This window comes from Watersipora subatra, chromosome 5, assembly GCF_963576615.1.
Source record: "Watersipora subatra chromosome 5, tzWatSuba1.1, whole genome shotgun sequence".
NCBI lineage: Eukaryota > Metazoa > Bryozoa > Gymnolaemata > Cheilostomatida > Watersiporidae > Watersipora > Watersipora subatra.
Genome location: NC_088712.1, coordinates 56690493 through 56707715, shown reverse-complemented (window position 1 = coordinate 56707715; position 17223 = coordinate 56690493). Strand labels below are relative to the sequence as shown.

At 35.2% G+C, this 17223-nt stretch overlaps 1 protein-coding gene across 1 annotated transcript; it reads right to left on the bottom strand.

The window, feature by feature from the left end:
• Window positions 1–806: 806 nt before the first annotated feature.
• Window positions 807–14446, bottom strand: LOC137396560 (glyoxylate/hydroxypyruvate reductase B-like). Its single transcript, XM_068082873.1, has 5 exons — window positions 14000–14446; window positions 8537–8720; window positions 5452–5630; window positions 4245–4408; window positions 807–1189 (listed from the first exon to the last, which is right to left on the bottom strand). The coding sequence occupies exons 1-5, from the start codon at window positions 14367–14369 to the stop codon at window positions 1103–1105; spliced, it is 984 nt and encodes a 327-aa protein (XP_067938974.1). The 5' UTR covers window positions 14370–14446; the 3' UTR covers window positions 807–1102.
• Between the last annotated feature and the right edge of the window lie 2777 nt (window positions 14447–17223).

Below are 17223 nucleotides of genomic sequence, written 5' to 3'. Positions count from 1 at the left end.
TCTTAAAGGCTCTATGTTATTTTAGTGCACATTAGTGTTTTTTTGTGTTTGGTTTTAGGGCACCCCTACTGGCAACTAGATCTTTAGCTATTAGCAATAAAAAAGCAGCAGGTGCCAAATTATGTATTGTAAATGCATGTGAGCATGGCAGCATTCACAACTGAAGGCAGCCACAGCTTCAACTCCCATGGATCCGCTAGCCTATCCAATAATCTCTTCAGTGCATTTCAGCCTTTAGTATACTTGTAATATTGGATGTGATGGGATGCAGGTTTTTAACTTATGTATATTTTTAAAGAAAAATTTCTTCGGAAGTCAACCATGGTGATTCTGTAATTTTGTTGACATACATGTAACAAATCTTAGAAAAGCAAAGAATAATAGTGTGGCCTGCTTCAATCAAACTGACTTGTGCCAAAACAATTAGTGGAATAAGGAAATAAAAGCTTTGTATATTGATACTAAGAGTTTGCCAAAGTCCATTATCGAAACTACAAACATTCTTTTAAACTTATTGATCTTACATCTAGGTAGGTGTTTATCTAAACTTTTTTTCGGGAAACCTACTGAGTTTAGACTGGTGTAGTGCATGAGTAGTTGTAGGTAGATACCACCCTAACCTCACCAATATCTTTGTGTGACCTACTGACAATGCACCACACCTGCTCTTAAAATTGGTTATAAAGGAATCATTAATCAATTTTACAGGTTTAGTCGAGTATAAAGTCCACAGACCTAAAATAATAATGAATAAGATGCCACTGAAAGTATATACATGTACATATATATACTATACATATAACGAATTGACAGCAGAATCTTTGTATTTAAGTACTAGATAGGCAAAAATATATAATATGTTTTATGAGCCAGCATCTCTAATTTAGTAACTGTCTTGCAGTGGTACCTTTTAATTAAAGTGACTGTCTACAAGTAAAAAAGGAAATGGCAACTCCTTCAATGGAGACTAAAAGCTTGCCCAAGTCACGTTTGACTCAGAGTCAAAGTTATCTGTTTGACATTACTAGATATAAACAGCACATACTGAAAGGTAAAGCCACTTGCATTGCATGTTAACACCATCTCGCCATGTTGCACCATCTCATAGAGTTACTTCTGTCAGTAGAGGCTTTGACTCTATGAAAGCTTTTCCATTGTCTATCATCAGCTGCAGCATCTTCCCGCGAGTCTAGACATGAATAATAATGGCAAGGGTGCAGAAAACAAGAAATTTTTGTTGTGTTCATGGCCAAAATATGCTTGGACTGTTGAAAGAGACATAATTCTTTTTACTACAAGTTGCAGTCGAGGAGTTATGTTACCATGAACATAAAACTGACAAGAAAGAATCTGACACACAGAGAATCTGATTAGGTGTTTTAGGATTGGTTACTAACAGGGTTCAGACCAGCTATATTTTCAGCAAACTCCAAGTTAGCTGACCAAGGTGCTATTAACACATGCAAACCATCTTTAACAAGCCTCCAACCATTTTTAACAAACCTCAATCCATCTATAACAAACCATCTACTGTATAACAAACCATCTAAAACAAACCATCTATAACAAACCATCTACTGTATAACAAACCATCTAAAACAATCCATCTATAACAAACCATCTATAATAAACCATCTACTGTATAACAAACCATCTAAAACAAACCATCTATAACAAACCATCTACTGTATAACAAACCATCTACTGTATAACAAACCATCTACTGTATAACAAACCATCTATAACAAACCATCTACTGTATAACAAACCATCTAAAACAATCCATCTATAACAAACCATCTATAACAAACCTCAAACCATCTTTAACATATATCCAACCAACCAGGATATCTTTATATCAACACTATCAGAATGTCTTTAACAAAACATGCATGTTTTTATTATATAATAATCATGGACTCCACTTGCTTGAGTGTATGTCTAATCTCAGAGTACCAAAATAGATTGGAAGGATTGCCATTCATCTCTAACTTCCTCTTACAAACACCAAAAAACTGTTATATGTTAGGTGTGTATTTCACTTTAGTCAGGGGTCACAGCAAGTATTTTATAAACAAGATAATCCTTAACAAACTACAGTGTAATTCACAACTGCACATATACCTTTACACAGATGTGAACAACGGAACTAAACTCACTAAAGGTGCAAGCACACTAAGCGATACGTAGAGCAATATTGTGCTGAGGGGTGCCAGTCTGCTCTGGAACTCAAGCAATAATGCGAAACTTTTAACCAGAACTTTTTGGCACGCGAGGTTCATTTCGATTGGTTATTTTAACCCAGAATGCAATGCTCTGGCTGCTAATGTTTTTGTGTTACATGTTTACCAATGTACAGCAACATCATCGTGCTATTTTGTTACAATTGAAACATCAACAAAATGAACAATGAATTGTTCATAGATCTACTAAGAGCACACCCAGACCTTTACAATACAAAACACACAAAAATTACAAAGAAACCCAGTTGAAAACCAACATTTCGAGTCAATCGTTGTGCAAGTTGACTATCTTGAAAACTCTACATATTTATTATATTAAAAATTGAAAACTACTATAAAGTGAATTATATATACAAATCGTTAAATATTGTTACTAAAACTATAAGAATAGTTTTTTCTTATGTCTTTTTAAAGAGAGCAATTCATGAGAGTGAGATAGGCCTAACAAAAGCTTAAATTGCTCGTGCCGTTGTCTAGAAGACGCCATATTGACTTAAATTTATTCTCAACTTCGAAGAAACTGGTGATATGGAATTTTATTGCCAGTTTTTGAGCATGCCTGCGTTATCGCTCGTCGGTGAATCGCCCAAGTGTGCATAAGCACACTCCAGCAATATCTCCACGCTCCTCATGGTGTACGCGATGAAATCGTGACATGCAGACATATAAATGTCTACATGGCACCTACATAGATATGATTTTAACAGATAAACTTATTCGTTAAGAGGATGTTGCATCTAAAATGTTTCATATCATTACTTGAGCAATTCTTACCTATGAAATGCAGAGAAATCAAATGCTAAATGTTGCCACTTTTTTATAAATACATTTTATGCCATTCAATATATTTAACAACTGTTTCAAAATATTATGTAGAACTAGTACGATGTAAAACCAGCTTCAGAGATGCTGTTTGATGCCGTCAGAATTTATCAGATGACATGCGCTTCAATGTTTAATTAATACAGGTAACTCACTAAAGCTGAGTTCAAACAGCAAAAACCAAGCCTTAGGTTCCTTACCTAGTTTGTACAATATTCTGCAGTTAAAATATTTTAATGATATATTGCTAGTTTGAGCTAGCTGGTGTAAAAAAAAGCAGAGCAAGGTCCAAAAGAAAGTGTCACATTTTTGAGTGAAAAAATGTAGCATTAAGGCAGTTGGCGCAATGAGTAATCTGGCAGTCAAAAGGTGAATGTCTCACTAGGGCTGAGTTGAACAGCAAAAATCAAGCCTCTTGTTTCATGCTTAGTTTGTACAATAGAACTATTAAATAAAAATGGCCAACTTGTTTGGCATCTTATGATTGGTTAAATTTTGAAAGAGCTGAATGCCGTTGTAGATGCATCTATCTGCAGCCCACAAGAAGCTTATATGAAAGGGAGTCTTCTATTTTATAGCAAGGTAGTTTTTTTAAAGACTGAAAAAACAGGAAATACGCTGATAGATGGAAAAAGCGTTAATAACGTGCAAAAGCATAGTTGATCATTGTTTCACTAACTCTTTTCCTATCTCTGTAAAGCCTATAAACTCGACTCGCCGCTGACACAGACACATATATATCATGTTTACGTATATGTAAAGCTCACTAATTTGAGAGATAGATATGCACAACTTAGTGTTTTGTATTATACTATATAAAGGAGAAAAGACAGTAAAATGAGAAAACAGGCAGAACTTTGTCATTTTTATCTTCTCCATATCTTGTTCTTTCAATTTCAGGATCCCCAGCAGCCACCACTTTCCTTCCTCTTTCATTCTTTAACTTTTTTAGTGTTTTGCAGTGTGTTTTGAATTATTCTATCTTATTTCAAACTCTTTGTTTAAATATCATATGTTATAGTATTTCAAACTGCGTTTCACAAGTCAAATGCCGGGTCAACTTGTAACAACAAGATGTTGAATATTATCAGCCATCTGTTACTCATTAGATGAGTCAGTGTTAAATTACTCTACTCAATATATAATAAACAGTTTCTATTGTATTGATTTTATACAGACCTCTATGGTGGCGCTGCCCCAATGTGGTACAATGATCACATTTTCCAGTTTAAGTATAGGGTGGTCATTAGGTAGCGGTTCTGGCTCAGTGACATCTAGAGCAGCTGCATGAATTTCTTTAGACACCAATGCTTCCACCAGGGCATCAGTGTTCACAATTGAACCTACATATAGAGATATAAAACAGCTTCTATACCTTTAAACCAAAGAGAAAAATTGATAGATACTGTACAGAGATACCATAATCAGATTTATATCGAAATAATTTTAATTTGTGTAATAAAATGCTTTTTACTTGTTTTTACTGGACACCAAAAAGAAACTTTTTAAGGCACTTTTGTATAAACTAAAGCGTGCATTAACGTTAGTGATATAGAACATGGGTAGCCCTCGTGTTAGTATTTGTTTCAATAAGGAATAGAGAAAGTTGTCTAAGTGCTCATTGAAGATCGCTATGTTTTTAATGAGCGGACGGTACATATTTGGAGTTGTGCGCACATTGAGTTACCATGCGATAAGTGACTCAGAGGACATTTTTTTGGGTTGCAGATTAACACGGACACCTTGTTAAAAAAATAATGAATTCTATGCCAGAGTTCAGAGCGGTGCACTTCGGTCTTGCTTAGCAGCATGCTTTCGAAATAAGACTGACTAATGTATGGAAAATGTTTAAAATGGAATCACTTGCGCCGCTTTTTTGTGAGCATAATTCGCAAGTGCTATTTTCTTGTTTTGCAAGCTTCAAAAATTCGATAAAAATTATGAATAATTAAACTCGCTGGACTCGTGGGGTTTTGTCATTTCCAACTTGTGAATGGCAGAAACTGGCAGACTAACTACATAATTGAAACACAATGTATGCATGATTATATAAAACGTCAATTTAAATTGTATATAATATTATAATATATTGCTATATATAGTTTACTAGTTTTTAAGCCATGGTCGCTAATATATGTTTGAGTGATTCCAAGCTACAACACTGATTTTATAATAAACAGAAGTGAATGAATACTATATAAATAGCAAGGAAGAATAACAAATGCTTACTGTAAATTTCTAGTAAAATAATTTCACTATATCTACCTTGCTACATGGCTCCCAGAAAGAAATAAGAGTGCTATATGCTAAACCTAATGCAGTGTTCTAACCGAGTCTGCTCAGTGCAACCAGGAAACATCTCGTGACATTCAAACAAACTACTCACCTCGAGCGACATTGATAAGATGAGCTGTGCTTTTCATTGCCTTAAACTCCTCTCTACCAATCAGATTCTTAGTTTCTGATGTCAGCGGGCAGCTAACCACCAGGTAGTCTGACACGCTTAGCAGAGAATGCAACTCTGCGTGGAAGGTAGCTCCTATTGCCTTTTCTTCCTCAGCAGACCTAAAGTTAAACAAAAGCTTGTAAAACGTGAGTTTGTGTAATACAGTGCATCCTGGGTTACGATGTGCCTGTTTTATGTTTTTTTACCTTATGATGTGGAACACGATGTTTTTTCGTTTTCTCGTTACGGAATTTTCTCACCATATGACTTCAACAACCAAGTGTCTCACGAAATTCAAACTTGGTAGTCAGTGTGCTAAATATGTCAGAATCAGAAAGATACCAATATTGTATTTGCTGAAATCTCTTCTACAACGCCTGAAAGAGATACGATGCTTGCTCTCCTTCTCAGTCAAAAATGCTTTGTGTTTCGTAAATGCTTGATATCGAGTGAAACGAAAATTAGTGACAAGTAAGCGGAAGCGACATTCGTTTTGTATTTTAGCGTTTAATACAATATTTACTATGAACTTTAATTCATTATTCAGATATAGCTATATAACTACATATGTAACATTAATTTGCTAGCCATGTGTTCAAAGTTTGATAACGACGTTAAAGGAGCAAGTGAGAAAATGATTATCATTGCAATGAAGCTAGAGTTACTAAGTTAACTATAAGTTAACTATAGGTGCTAATGTTAAAGGTTGACTTGCAACAAAACTCAAATAACAGTTATTTGGTATCAAAAGATTCACCATGTCTTATTATGCTGTGTTGTCGGTGTAAAATATGTGGAAATGTGATTACAAGCTTTTAAAAGCTCAAAAACGAACAGATAATCGCAGCCATCATTATAATGCCGAAGTTTGGAAACTCTTTATTTCGATGATGTAATCAAACATTGTGGTTATTGTTTTGACACGTGATGTTATTATGTGAAATTAAAGGCCAATAAAAGGCTCAATATAAATCATCTCGTAGCACTAATTTATGACAGACACTTCGGGTTCTACAGGAAAGCCCTCATCAAATATAGATGCTCCCTACTTCATAGTTCCGTTTCAGCCTGGTCTAATTATCTAGTCGTAATCTGATCATGTAACTCGTACTTCCTGCCAAATGACGCGAACAATTTCTGAAGCATTTTTCGACTATCACAGGTGAGCAACAGACTCCTCATGTTTATCAGAGGATGATTATGCGCTCCTTCAAGCTAAGATTAAAAACGAACTTTTACGGTAGGTTTTGAGATATCAGTGCTCAAAGTGACAACATTACAATTATGATGAAACAGACGCGTAAGGATAATAGACATAGTTTTATTGAATGTGGGAAGTATATTTGTGAAAATATTTTGATGAATGAGGTTGCATGAAAATGTACACAGAAACTATCGTGTCCAACTACGTCCCATTTGAGCCGTTTTAAAAAGGGACTCCAATCTACGGCGTTTTCATGATGGCTGCGATTAACTGTTCGTTTTTGGGCTTTTAAGAGCTTGTAATCACATTCCACATATTTTGCACATACAACACAGCAGAGTGAGACATGGTGAACTTTTTGATACCAAATAACTGTAATGTGAATTTTGTTGCAAGTCAACCTTTAACATAATATTTTGTTACTAATGTTTAATAAATACAGTACGAATATAACATTTTTACGTTTTTTATCCAGAGGCATTTGCATTTGATAATTGCTATATAGGTTTGTATAACCCTTTATACACCATTTTCCATTTACATTGCCAACATCGAAATAAATAAATGTTGTATGGTGGAGGTGCGCTGTATTTTGTTTATTTAAAATTAACAATATCAACACAAAAAAAGTAAACCTAAAAATGAGGTTGTCAGATTGTAGCATAATAGATGTCTGCCAATCACTATGTTTCCATGTTTCGAATGGGTTCAGAGTTGCTTTCACTCCATATTATAAAATTGTAAAATTCAAATGCATTCGAAGCCCTTTTGCTTGCTAAATTTGCGCAAAGGCATTTGCTGTGAGAGTACGTTGAAATCATTCCAAAGCTCGCAGCTGATGGATTCCAATCAATAGTGCATGGCTAAGCTCTCCCCAGTAGGCGTAAAAAATAATTCAGCACACTTCTGGCCATACCCACATGAGTGTCTACTAGGAAAAGGTTCTACCGCTACTCACCATTATTTCTGATTGACTTTGTTTTTACATTAACATTCAGATGCTAAGGATGGGTTGCTCGTGTAAGGATGAGTGACAAAATAATTACTTTTTAGTGCAACTATTTGACTTCTCATGAATTTAATAGTGACCTTGACCCAAAAGCTGATTCACTTTAATCAGTTTTGTTTTGATGGATACATTGCGAATCTCAAAAAGATCTATAGTGCATCTCTGGATCATTGAAATTGTAGTGTGAAATCATCATGAACGGGCAACTCTGAACCCAATCGAATCACGGAAACACTGTGAATAACAACCTCATTTTATACAGTAAGCATGTAACCAATAAAATACTGTATTTAACTATTGCAAACATGCAAATTGCCATATTTTTTATATTTAAAAATTGAAAAATGTTGGTTATTGAACAAAAATTGACTGAAACAGTTGATTCTTATCAAACACAACCTTGCCTCTATTTTATTAATTTTTTAGCACAAGCTAATCTCTTTTGAAGTTTGATTTTGAACTCTAAACTAAAAGTGTTTTGTAGATTAACCTATTTTTTCAACAAAAATATTTCTGGTTGTAACGGATATTTGAATACCACTAGTGTAACTTGCAGCAGCAGCTATCAGTGCTACGCAGCGGTCATGCATTTCCTGGATGTATGTAGCCCATGATCTGAGAGTATTTTGAGTAAAGGGGGAGGGAGCAATGAGACATAGCGCTGATGTTATTAAAAACACTTGTCCAATGCATCTTCAGAATACAAAACTGGCTTGTATTATAAGAGGAGACAATAACTGACATTTCAAGTTTCTGATATCCTCTCAGTCATAATGCAAACATACTAGGATTTAGCTATAAAACTACTGCACCTTTGAGATCTGTTGTGATAATGGATTGACATGTTGAATGCTTTAGCCCTCTGGGCGACTTTGTAGCCAATGGATCCCATGCCGATTATGCCTAGCTTAGCATAGCTGATTTCATTACCTAGTATCTCTTTAGAGGAGGCTTGATGTATCTCTTTACTAGGAAGATTCATGGCTATTTCCATACCTACAGAACAAACATAAAGCTAATTTGAACTTATTCTGCACCAACGCTATGCGGAGTTGTCTGATCTCTGAGTTCTGTAGTGTTTATGCATTCGTTCTTTGACGAGTGGAAACTAAAGCTCTCCATTATTTTTCATTAAGTAGATATTAGAGATGGTTCAAATAAGAAATCAGTGAGGTTTCTATGAAACACAATTAGCAGTTGCTGCAAACAGCTGCGCGTCCTCAAGCTAACGTCACCCAGATATAAATACAAATTCAGCAACTTCAATAAATATGGCATACAAGTAGTACGTAGAATATACCAACCAGCTGACATACTCAAGGTGCCTGAAAACCTGCCAATAATAAACCATAACATCTCTGCGTGCCGAAAAATCAACTTTATTTCAATTGAGGCTGTTCTATTTGCAGACAGTTGTCAGGTTATGACAACCAATCATTGCCCAGTAACCACAGTTTCAGCTTCTCATGTGGAACAACTTTGGTTTCACTTTGAACGTAAATATAAATGCTGTTATTTTTAGTGAAGCACTAATAACCAATAGGAATAAGAAATATATTTGTAGCGACAATTGACATTGTTTATTGCTCGAAGTGTTCAATTGTAATTGATTGATTGTCATTGATTGTAATTGATTGATTGATTTAATTGTAATGCAAATTGATTGTCACAAAAGCTGATAAACTAATAACTAATAACCAAAAACTAGTAAAAGGTCATCGGCTAGTTTGGAGGCAGCTTAAGACAATCATATGAAAATGGTTTACCTCAATATATGAGCTTAATGTTCTCTGGGGCTGAGCTTGTATGTCAATTTTCTCATACCCTAGGACACTTATATTTCGCTAGTATTTAGTTTCGTGAAGGGCATACAGAGTAAAATTTTGCTGCAGCTTTTGCAGTTCTGATGAGTGCGAAAATATAGTGATGTGAAAATAAATGCAGTGGAACAAACATAATTAGATTCATCAGTTCTAGTTCACTGTTACGAAATTGTTTTCAATTTGCGGCTAATATGTCTTTGTAAACCGCAGGTAGAAATGTGTTGACGAGATCGATAATGCAATTTGATCGCTTGCTGCCATTTGTTTCTTGGACTATCAATGACGTCAAGGTCCCTCCCACCGTGGCTGATGCGGTACCAATATGAGATCTCAAGTATTTATAGCACGCGGTGGCCATGGCTCCGGGTTGTTATTGTTTTTGGTTGGTACTAAAATTCATCACTACAATAATTATTATTAAGTTTTATGACTTTCCCTACCAGACTTTCATCCTCATCAGTTACAAATTCAGTTACTAAACTAATATCATCATCTTCCTCATTTGTCTCGGCTTTTCCAAAAAACCTGTTATCGTAATTTGCTTTGCCATGCTGCTCAATCGGTGTATTAGCTATAATGAGTTTAGCAGAAATTACCCAATGAGCCAACCACACACGAAAAATGCCTGCATTTCTAATACATATGGTGATTTTATTGTGAATATTAATGACCAAAGCTATTTATATTCGCTAGTTCGTTATGATAGTTTAGTTTCGCTCATGAAATTTTCGCGAAAGGATGACTCCACGAAAATGCAAAAGTTAGATGAAGCAAATACATAAGTGTCCTAGGGTATCTCAAAGCACAATTCCAAAATAGAGGAACTAAATACAAATAATCTGTTCTCATACTAAGACAAAACTACCTGAAAACAGGATATTACAATGGAAGAGACGTGTTTTTAATTGTCGTCATTCACTGCCTATGCTCACAAACTAACAAACATCTATTTAGTAGTTACGATCTGCAATAAAATAAAACATTACTATGTACAGTACTCTGTGGAGTTTTTATCTTTGAGACAGACGTTGTGGCTAAAGGCGGTGTGAAAGACTTGACAGCAACATGTTCGGTACATTATACTCCTGTAATACTACGTAAGATAACGCCAATTTTGAATTTCATTTGAAGGATTTTAGCCTACTAAACATGCAGCTAAAACTAAACTTTAATAGTTTACTAAACTTTAATAGTTTACTAAACTTAAAGGTAATTTTGTATTTAATTTTGTATTACCTATTTTCGGTTTGGCGCTTTTTGTCTCGCTTTCATACTAACTTTTAGCCATCTTTTTAAAAAACTTTTACCGATATGTCGAGGTAAGATCGTAACTGATATGCCTAGTTTAGACAAATTGCTTCAAATGAAAACTAGCAGCAAACAGAAGAGATAAAAGTTGTACCGTCAACACCATAAGTGGCAATAATCACGATCTATAATCGATCAACTGAGTTCTGCTTGCAAAACAGTTGGTACATCATCCGTGTCCCTTTTGCTTCTTGCAAAGTTGGCAAAATGTCCAAGTAAACTATTTCGAATGCTAAAATTGAAAGCTTTCAGATTTGAATGATAGATGTTATCATCTCTCAAAATAAGATGATAACAATTCAAATTGAGAGATGAGTTTGTGGGAATTATCATCTCTCAAAATGAGATGATAATTCCTGCAAAATGAGCTAAACTTTTCTGTCTGATCACAAATGTTATGCTCAAATGCTTTAAATTTTCATTTTTTATTTATTTACTATCATTATTTTCTACCATACTTCTGATTAATGAACAAAACTTAAACAAGGCATTTTCTATAAAAGAACTGAGTTGGCTGGTTTAAAAATACAGTAGAACCTTTACTTTCAAAACGTTTTTGGTAGAAATTTTACTTTGACTTCTGAAAGATATTTCTAGACACAGAAAGCCGGAAGGCCTTTTATTTTTTTGGCCTGTTTGTTTGTTTTGGGTCTTGGCCCAATCGCTACCCATAAATGCAATGTAAACTGTGTTTTACCCAGCTTCATTTGCTAGCCAAAGTCAGCACACTACAAATGTCTTTCCTTTTCGTTCAGTTTATAGCTTGAAGCTATCATACACCGCATACAGAGTAGGGCAACTTTCGGTTTTAACAATTAATGTTTTTTGTATAGCGACATAATTTTTTACTTCAAGCTTATGTAAAAAAATCTTTCTACACTCTTAAAAAACATTTTTTTCTGAGCAAAAAATAATACAGCAATCACCTTTTCTGACCGCTGTTTTCTTGTTTCCTGCTGTATTCATTTAGCTTCATCTATATAGCCAATGCAAAAAGTAAACTAACAAACATACTGTTCGCAGCTTTTATCTGCTATTTTTGTGCATTTTCTTCTTTTCATGTTTACCTTTGATATTTATTATGTAAAAGTATAGCTTTTACATGTATTTGCTACAAGTTTTATCTTTACATCTATTTGTAAATTATGCAAATGTTATGTCCGAGTTTTGTGGTGGCTTGGAATGAATTTGGTTATTTATTTGGTAAAAGTGGTTTCAATTTAACAAAAACTTTTTACTTATTTTATTATTTCTGGAACAAATTAATTTTGCAAATGGAAGTTTCAGAGTATTTTTAAAACTTGCTTGAAAACTTATCTCACTGTACCAGGCATTTACTAAATATTTACAAGACGTTACACACATTGTTTTCACTCAATGAATTATGCTGCAATTTACATAAAATATGACCAAAACATAAGAGTGTATGTATTGTTTTTGAATTACCTAATTTTCATTCATATGTTAGTGGTGAATATTTTGATGCATTTTTATAATGTAAAATTTCTAATTCATGTCTAATTTTAGAGAGACTCCGAACAGATTTTATTGTGCAAAAACATCTATGCTTTCCAGAACTTATAATAAGAAAAATGGCCTTTAAAAATGCTAACTTTGAAATTAGAAGCAGTACTGTGCTATGATAGCAAAAACCTAGCTGTCTGTTTTCTTTTGGCCCTCTGATAACTAAACATAAAGCATAAGGACATCGCTTATACATCTGTCAATCTCTACATTCCAACCACGGTATGATGTGCGTAACGGAAGGCAGCGGTCTTCTCAACGCTGCCTTTTACAACGCTCTAGTATCCATTCACTATGTTTCCATGATGCGCAGTGCTTCGGAGTTGCGCTATCTCCGAATCATGGAAACGGCGTCTTCGCACTGAAATCACTGCGCACTGATCAGTGCGAAGCCAGTGCAAATTCGCAGCAAAGAAACAGCAACTGCGCAGTGGCTGCGCATAGCTCTCATGCTGTGGATACGGATTCTTCGAAGGCCATAAACTAGTACAAATGTTGTCCTGCTAATCTTGTTTTTTTTATTCTTCCGATCTTCTTTCACTTAAATTTAATTATGGTCTGCATTCATGAGGATGATGAGGTGATTACTTTCCTGGACTTTGTTATCGATGCCAACACATTTCGAAAAATAGGTGGCAAGTCCTAAATTAACGTATAAATAATATATTACTTAAAAATACTTATTAAAAATATATTACTTTGTAAAAAGTGTGTTAAGGTTTGTAAAACCTTGTGAATGTGTATTGTAAATAAAAGTATAATGACGACAGAATCATAAAAAGACCGTTTATGACGTTCGGTATCTATGATCGATTCTATTTCTCCATCAGGCGATTCGATTTATACAATTTCTCTTCTCTGGCTAATTTGCTGAAATTCTGAAAACCACTGCGCAGCATGGAAACGTAAAATCCCCTCGACTTCGGAGGGGGGCTGCTTCGCAGTACTGCGCACCATGGAAACATAGTGAATGTTCCAACCTCTGAACCAAAACTTATCTAGTTCAGATAATTGGCAGGCATTACAAGCATTTTATGTGCGTTGACATGCATCTGTCAAAAGTGACACTGCTTGACAGCTTATTTTGCCAATAGAAAAGATGCCACCAAGACTGTTGAAGTGTCCTTGGGTGGCCCTGAGATCAAGAACCTCTCTTGCCTGTACACAACTGTGATTCAGAGGAATGACTTAGCCAGTATGTCTGCAGTTGCAGACCAGGTGCAGGGACTGCCAGCGATGTAGATGCCCACTGCTGGTAGTCTCTGCAGTACATTGCTATACCACTGCTGTAGTCATGTACCATGACTAGAGCAGTGTACCATTGTTTACAAAAACTTGTATTATAGCTCCATTCAGATACTTGACTGTTGACTGTTGCCAGTTCATGTGCCCTATCAGTGTGTATTCAACCGCTGCTGGTTTCTGTTAGAGTTGGCTCATCTAGCTATTGATCTTAACAAAAATCAAGACCATGTGACAGTGTTAGTACCATGAAACAGGTTGCATTGGTTTACCTATAGCCCACGTTTTATATATATATCTACCTGACTGGACAGGCTGCAGGCTTGCTATATGATCTGACAAATAGGTAACTTTTATCAATGATCTACGTGTACTTACCTAGTTTTAACCGACGACCAGAGGCAAGCATTAGCGCGAGGGCCATATCTGCTGTTGAGTCACTGAGAACATCAGGCGTGTTGGCAAGTCGAATTCCTAAGCTTCTCAACTTATCAAAAGGCATGTGATTTACTCCAACACCGTGGTTACAAATCAGGCCAAGATCTGGCAGCAAACCTTTCTCTTTATATTCCAATATCAGCTCACCGCCACGATGGATGACGTAAAATGCTACCTTGATGCCCTTTCCTTCTTCAGGGTTTGCTTCAAGTTGTTTTGCAGTAACGATAGTAACTTGGCTATAAACGATCTGCTCCAGCTCTGATATCCCCTCGTATTGCACCATTGCTAGCGGCATGAACACCCTCATTTTGCTTATAATTTGCTAGTAGAGAGTACTACCCTGTCACCGGCTAAATAGTTTAGATCTGCAAAGCACCTGCGCGATGTGCCACTCAGCTTGTCCTTTTATCTTATCAAATTCCTTATAGCTTGCTTTCCTACCAAATGATCACCTATTCAGGGCTGTAGTACACAGAGGCTGAAAACTAATTTTATTGCCTAGCTAAGCTAAGACAAATAACTTTTCACTTACATGTAGTTGCATGGTTCACTGCACAAGGCCTATGACATGCTTGTCTTTCTTCCAATGTTTATCCTTCAACTGAGCTATAATAGGCACTTCTATATAAAGCTGAAATTAAAAAAAGTTTTCACAGCTCCAAGTGCTGAAGTCAAGAATTCGTTTTATTTCTGTTTTTTCTATTCATATTTTGTTCAATCACATTAGAATATGATTCATTCTACAATGAAGATTGGTTAAAAATTGCACTGTTCACTGTTTATAGTTGATTGTAATATGTTCACTACTTGCATAGTGTGGTAACATGTCTTGGCATTTTATAAAGTATATTCAATTCTACACTAGTTGTTTAGCCACTAATACTGTAAATTGTGGATCTAGAAAAGTAGTGATTTCATTGTCTAAGCCAGTAAAATGTTTTAGCAGTCAGATACATTCAAATGCGGTTTTGCTTTACTACCATTAAAAAACTTAAAATTTTATCAATTTTGCAACAAAAGCTACCAAAAGAGACTTTGCTATCTAGTTAAAAAAAACTAAAACGTTATTTATAAAACAATTTGAAAAACTGGAAAAAAACCAAAGAAGTAGTCTAGTACTATTGCACTAGCCATTATTATATGAGGTTTCTAGATTTGTGGTTTTGATACGGATGTACTGAACCCCACCGATTTCATATGCACTTTCACCAAGCTCTACTTGGTTGAAACAGAACATACAATATTTTTCCATTTAAAACAGGCGTATGAAAACTAACTATGCATTAAAATCACTGTGTTCAAAGAACAAAACCAACAAAATAGATGAACTGACAACAAATTACATATATTTTCATAAAGTCATGACCTTGCAAATCAGTGTGATTTCTGCTGTTGCTTTTGAAAGACCTCCACTGAACCTCTGAGACTCACTCACAGTATCCTGAAAGTTCAATTGAACCCAGGTTAAGAACCGCTGTTCTAGATGATTCCACAATAATTAGATAAATGAGTGAAATATGTAGCTACTACAAAATAATTCTGACCTCCTTTGTCTAATCATGCACACTTGCTACTAATGCAAGCAAGACAACTGTAAACGCTAGTCTCTCACAAAAATGTGGAGGCCAAAATTTGGTGGTCACTTCTAAAGATGTTTTTTTTATTCTGAGCATAATGATATAATGATTGAGAAATATTTAAAAAGTTAGAGAACATGACTAATAGTTTGAGCTATACCTGGCTGCTCAGACATGAATCATGCGTTTGCAATGGGACATCACGCTCAAAAACTGTAAGACATCCTGTTTGGTAAAGACTTGAATATGAACACGTAAATATTCATTCTGGCTGTATATGTCCATGTTCAAATGCAGACTTGGACAGCATTATCAGCTTAAAAACCATCTATAGAAGTATTCAGAACAATAGAGAAATATCTAATTAATATATTTTCTCCCGCAATATTTATGTGTTAATATTCAAATCTTTACCAATGATATCCCATGGTAAGAGCATGATTCATGCCTGAGCAGCCAAGTATAGTTTAAACTGTTCAGTATGTACAGTAACCTTTTAAATATTACTCAACTATTATATCATTATGCTCAGAATAAAAAAAACATCTTTAGAAGTAGTGACCACCAAATTTGGGCCTCCACCATTTTATGAGAGAATAGTTCTTACACTTGCCCTGCTTGCATCAGTAGCAAGTGCGCATGACTGGAGATTAGAATGGGCATGATTAGACAAAGGAGCTCAGAAATATTTTGTAGTTGCTACATACCTACCCACTTCTGTACTCATTGTGAAATCACCCAGGACAGAGGTTCTTAACATGGTTTCGATTGATATATTTTCTTACTCCCCAAGCAAGCTCATTTAGCAGTGGAAACTCACAAAAACACAGGATTCACTGTCTACATGTATTTTTTAATAACATCTGGTAACTAAAACAGATTAGCACTCAGATCACAGGAAGAAAACAAGGCACTAGGGAGTTGTGCTGCCTACACAATCCATAGGAACATCTGGCATATGAAGATAGACAAGCACTATGATATTATGGGTAAAAGCATTTCTTTTTTGCTTGGTACCAGTTGATCAGGTATATGTACCAATGAAGTCAAGCCAAAGCCAGCTTGGAAGATGCCCTGAGAGTAAAGCATAGCCATGTAACCAAACATTTCAGCATATGAGTTTTGGTCCCAATTAGGTTGCAAGTTAATAGACTATCATTCAAAAGTGCTACAATCTTGGCAGCTCTGCTTGCCGGCGCTACAATATATTTATCTGGGAGTTGTCTCTACATAGACACTGGTAGTTCTCATTACATTTAGTGAAGGCTTCTGGTTTTTTATGTCAACAGAACTTTAGTTTTTACCAATACCATATTTGGTCATCTCTCTTTTGTTAGATGTAAATCAAAGCAGAGAATTTTAGTAATTTTTGGATAATATTTAAAATTCAGCTAATAAAGCTCATCGTGTGCATATCAGTGAGTTGCTGTTCTCAATACTGGTGATTCAATAGCACGGCTTGCTGCAAAAGACTAACGAATCAATTATATTAAAAAATCGATAAAATTATTTATTTTAGGGAATTTAATCACATCATTAGCAATTAGTTAAGAAGCTATTTAGTGGTTACCGCTCTTTGAGTGT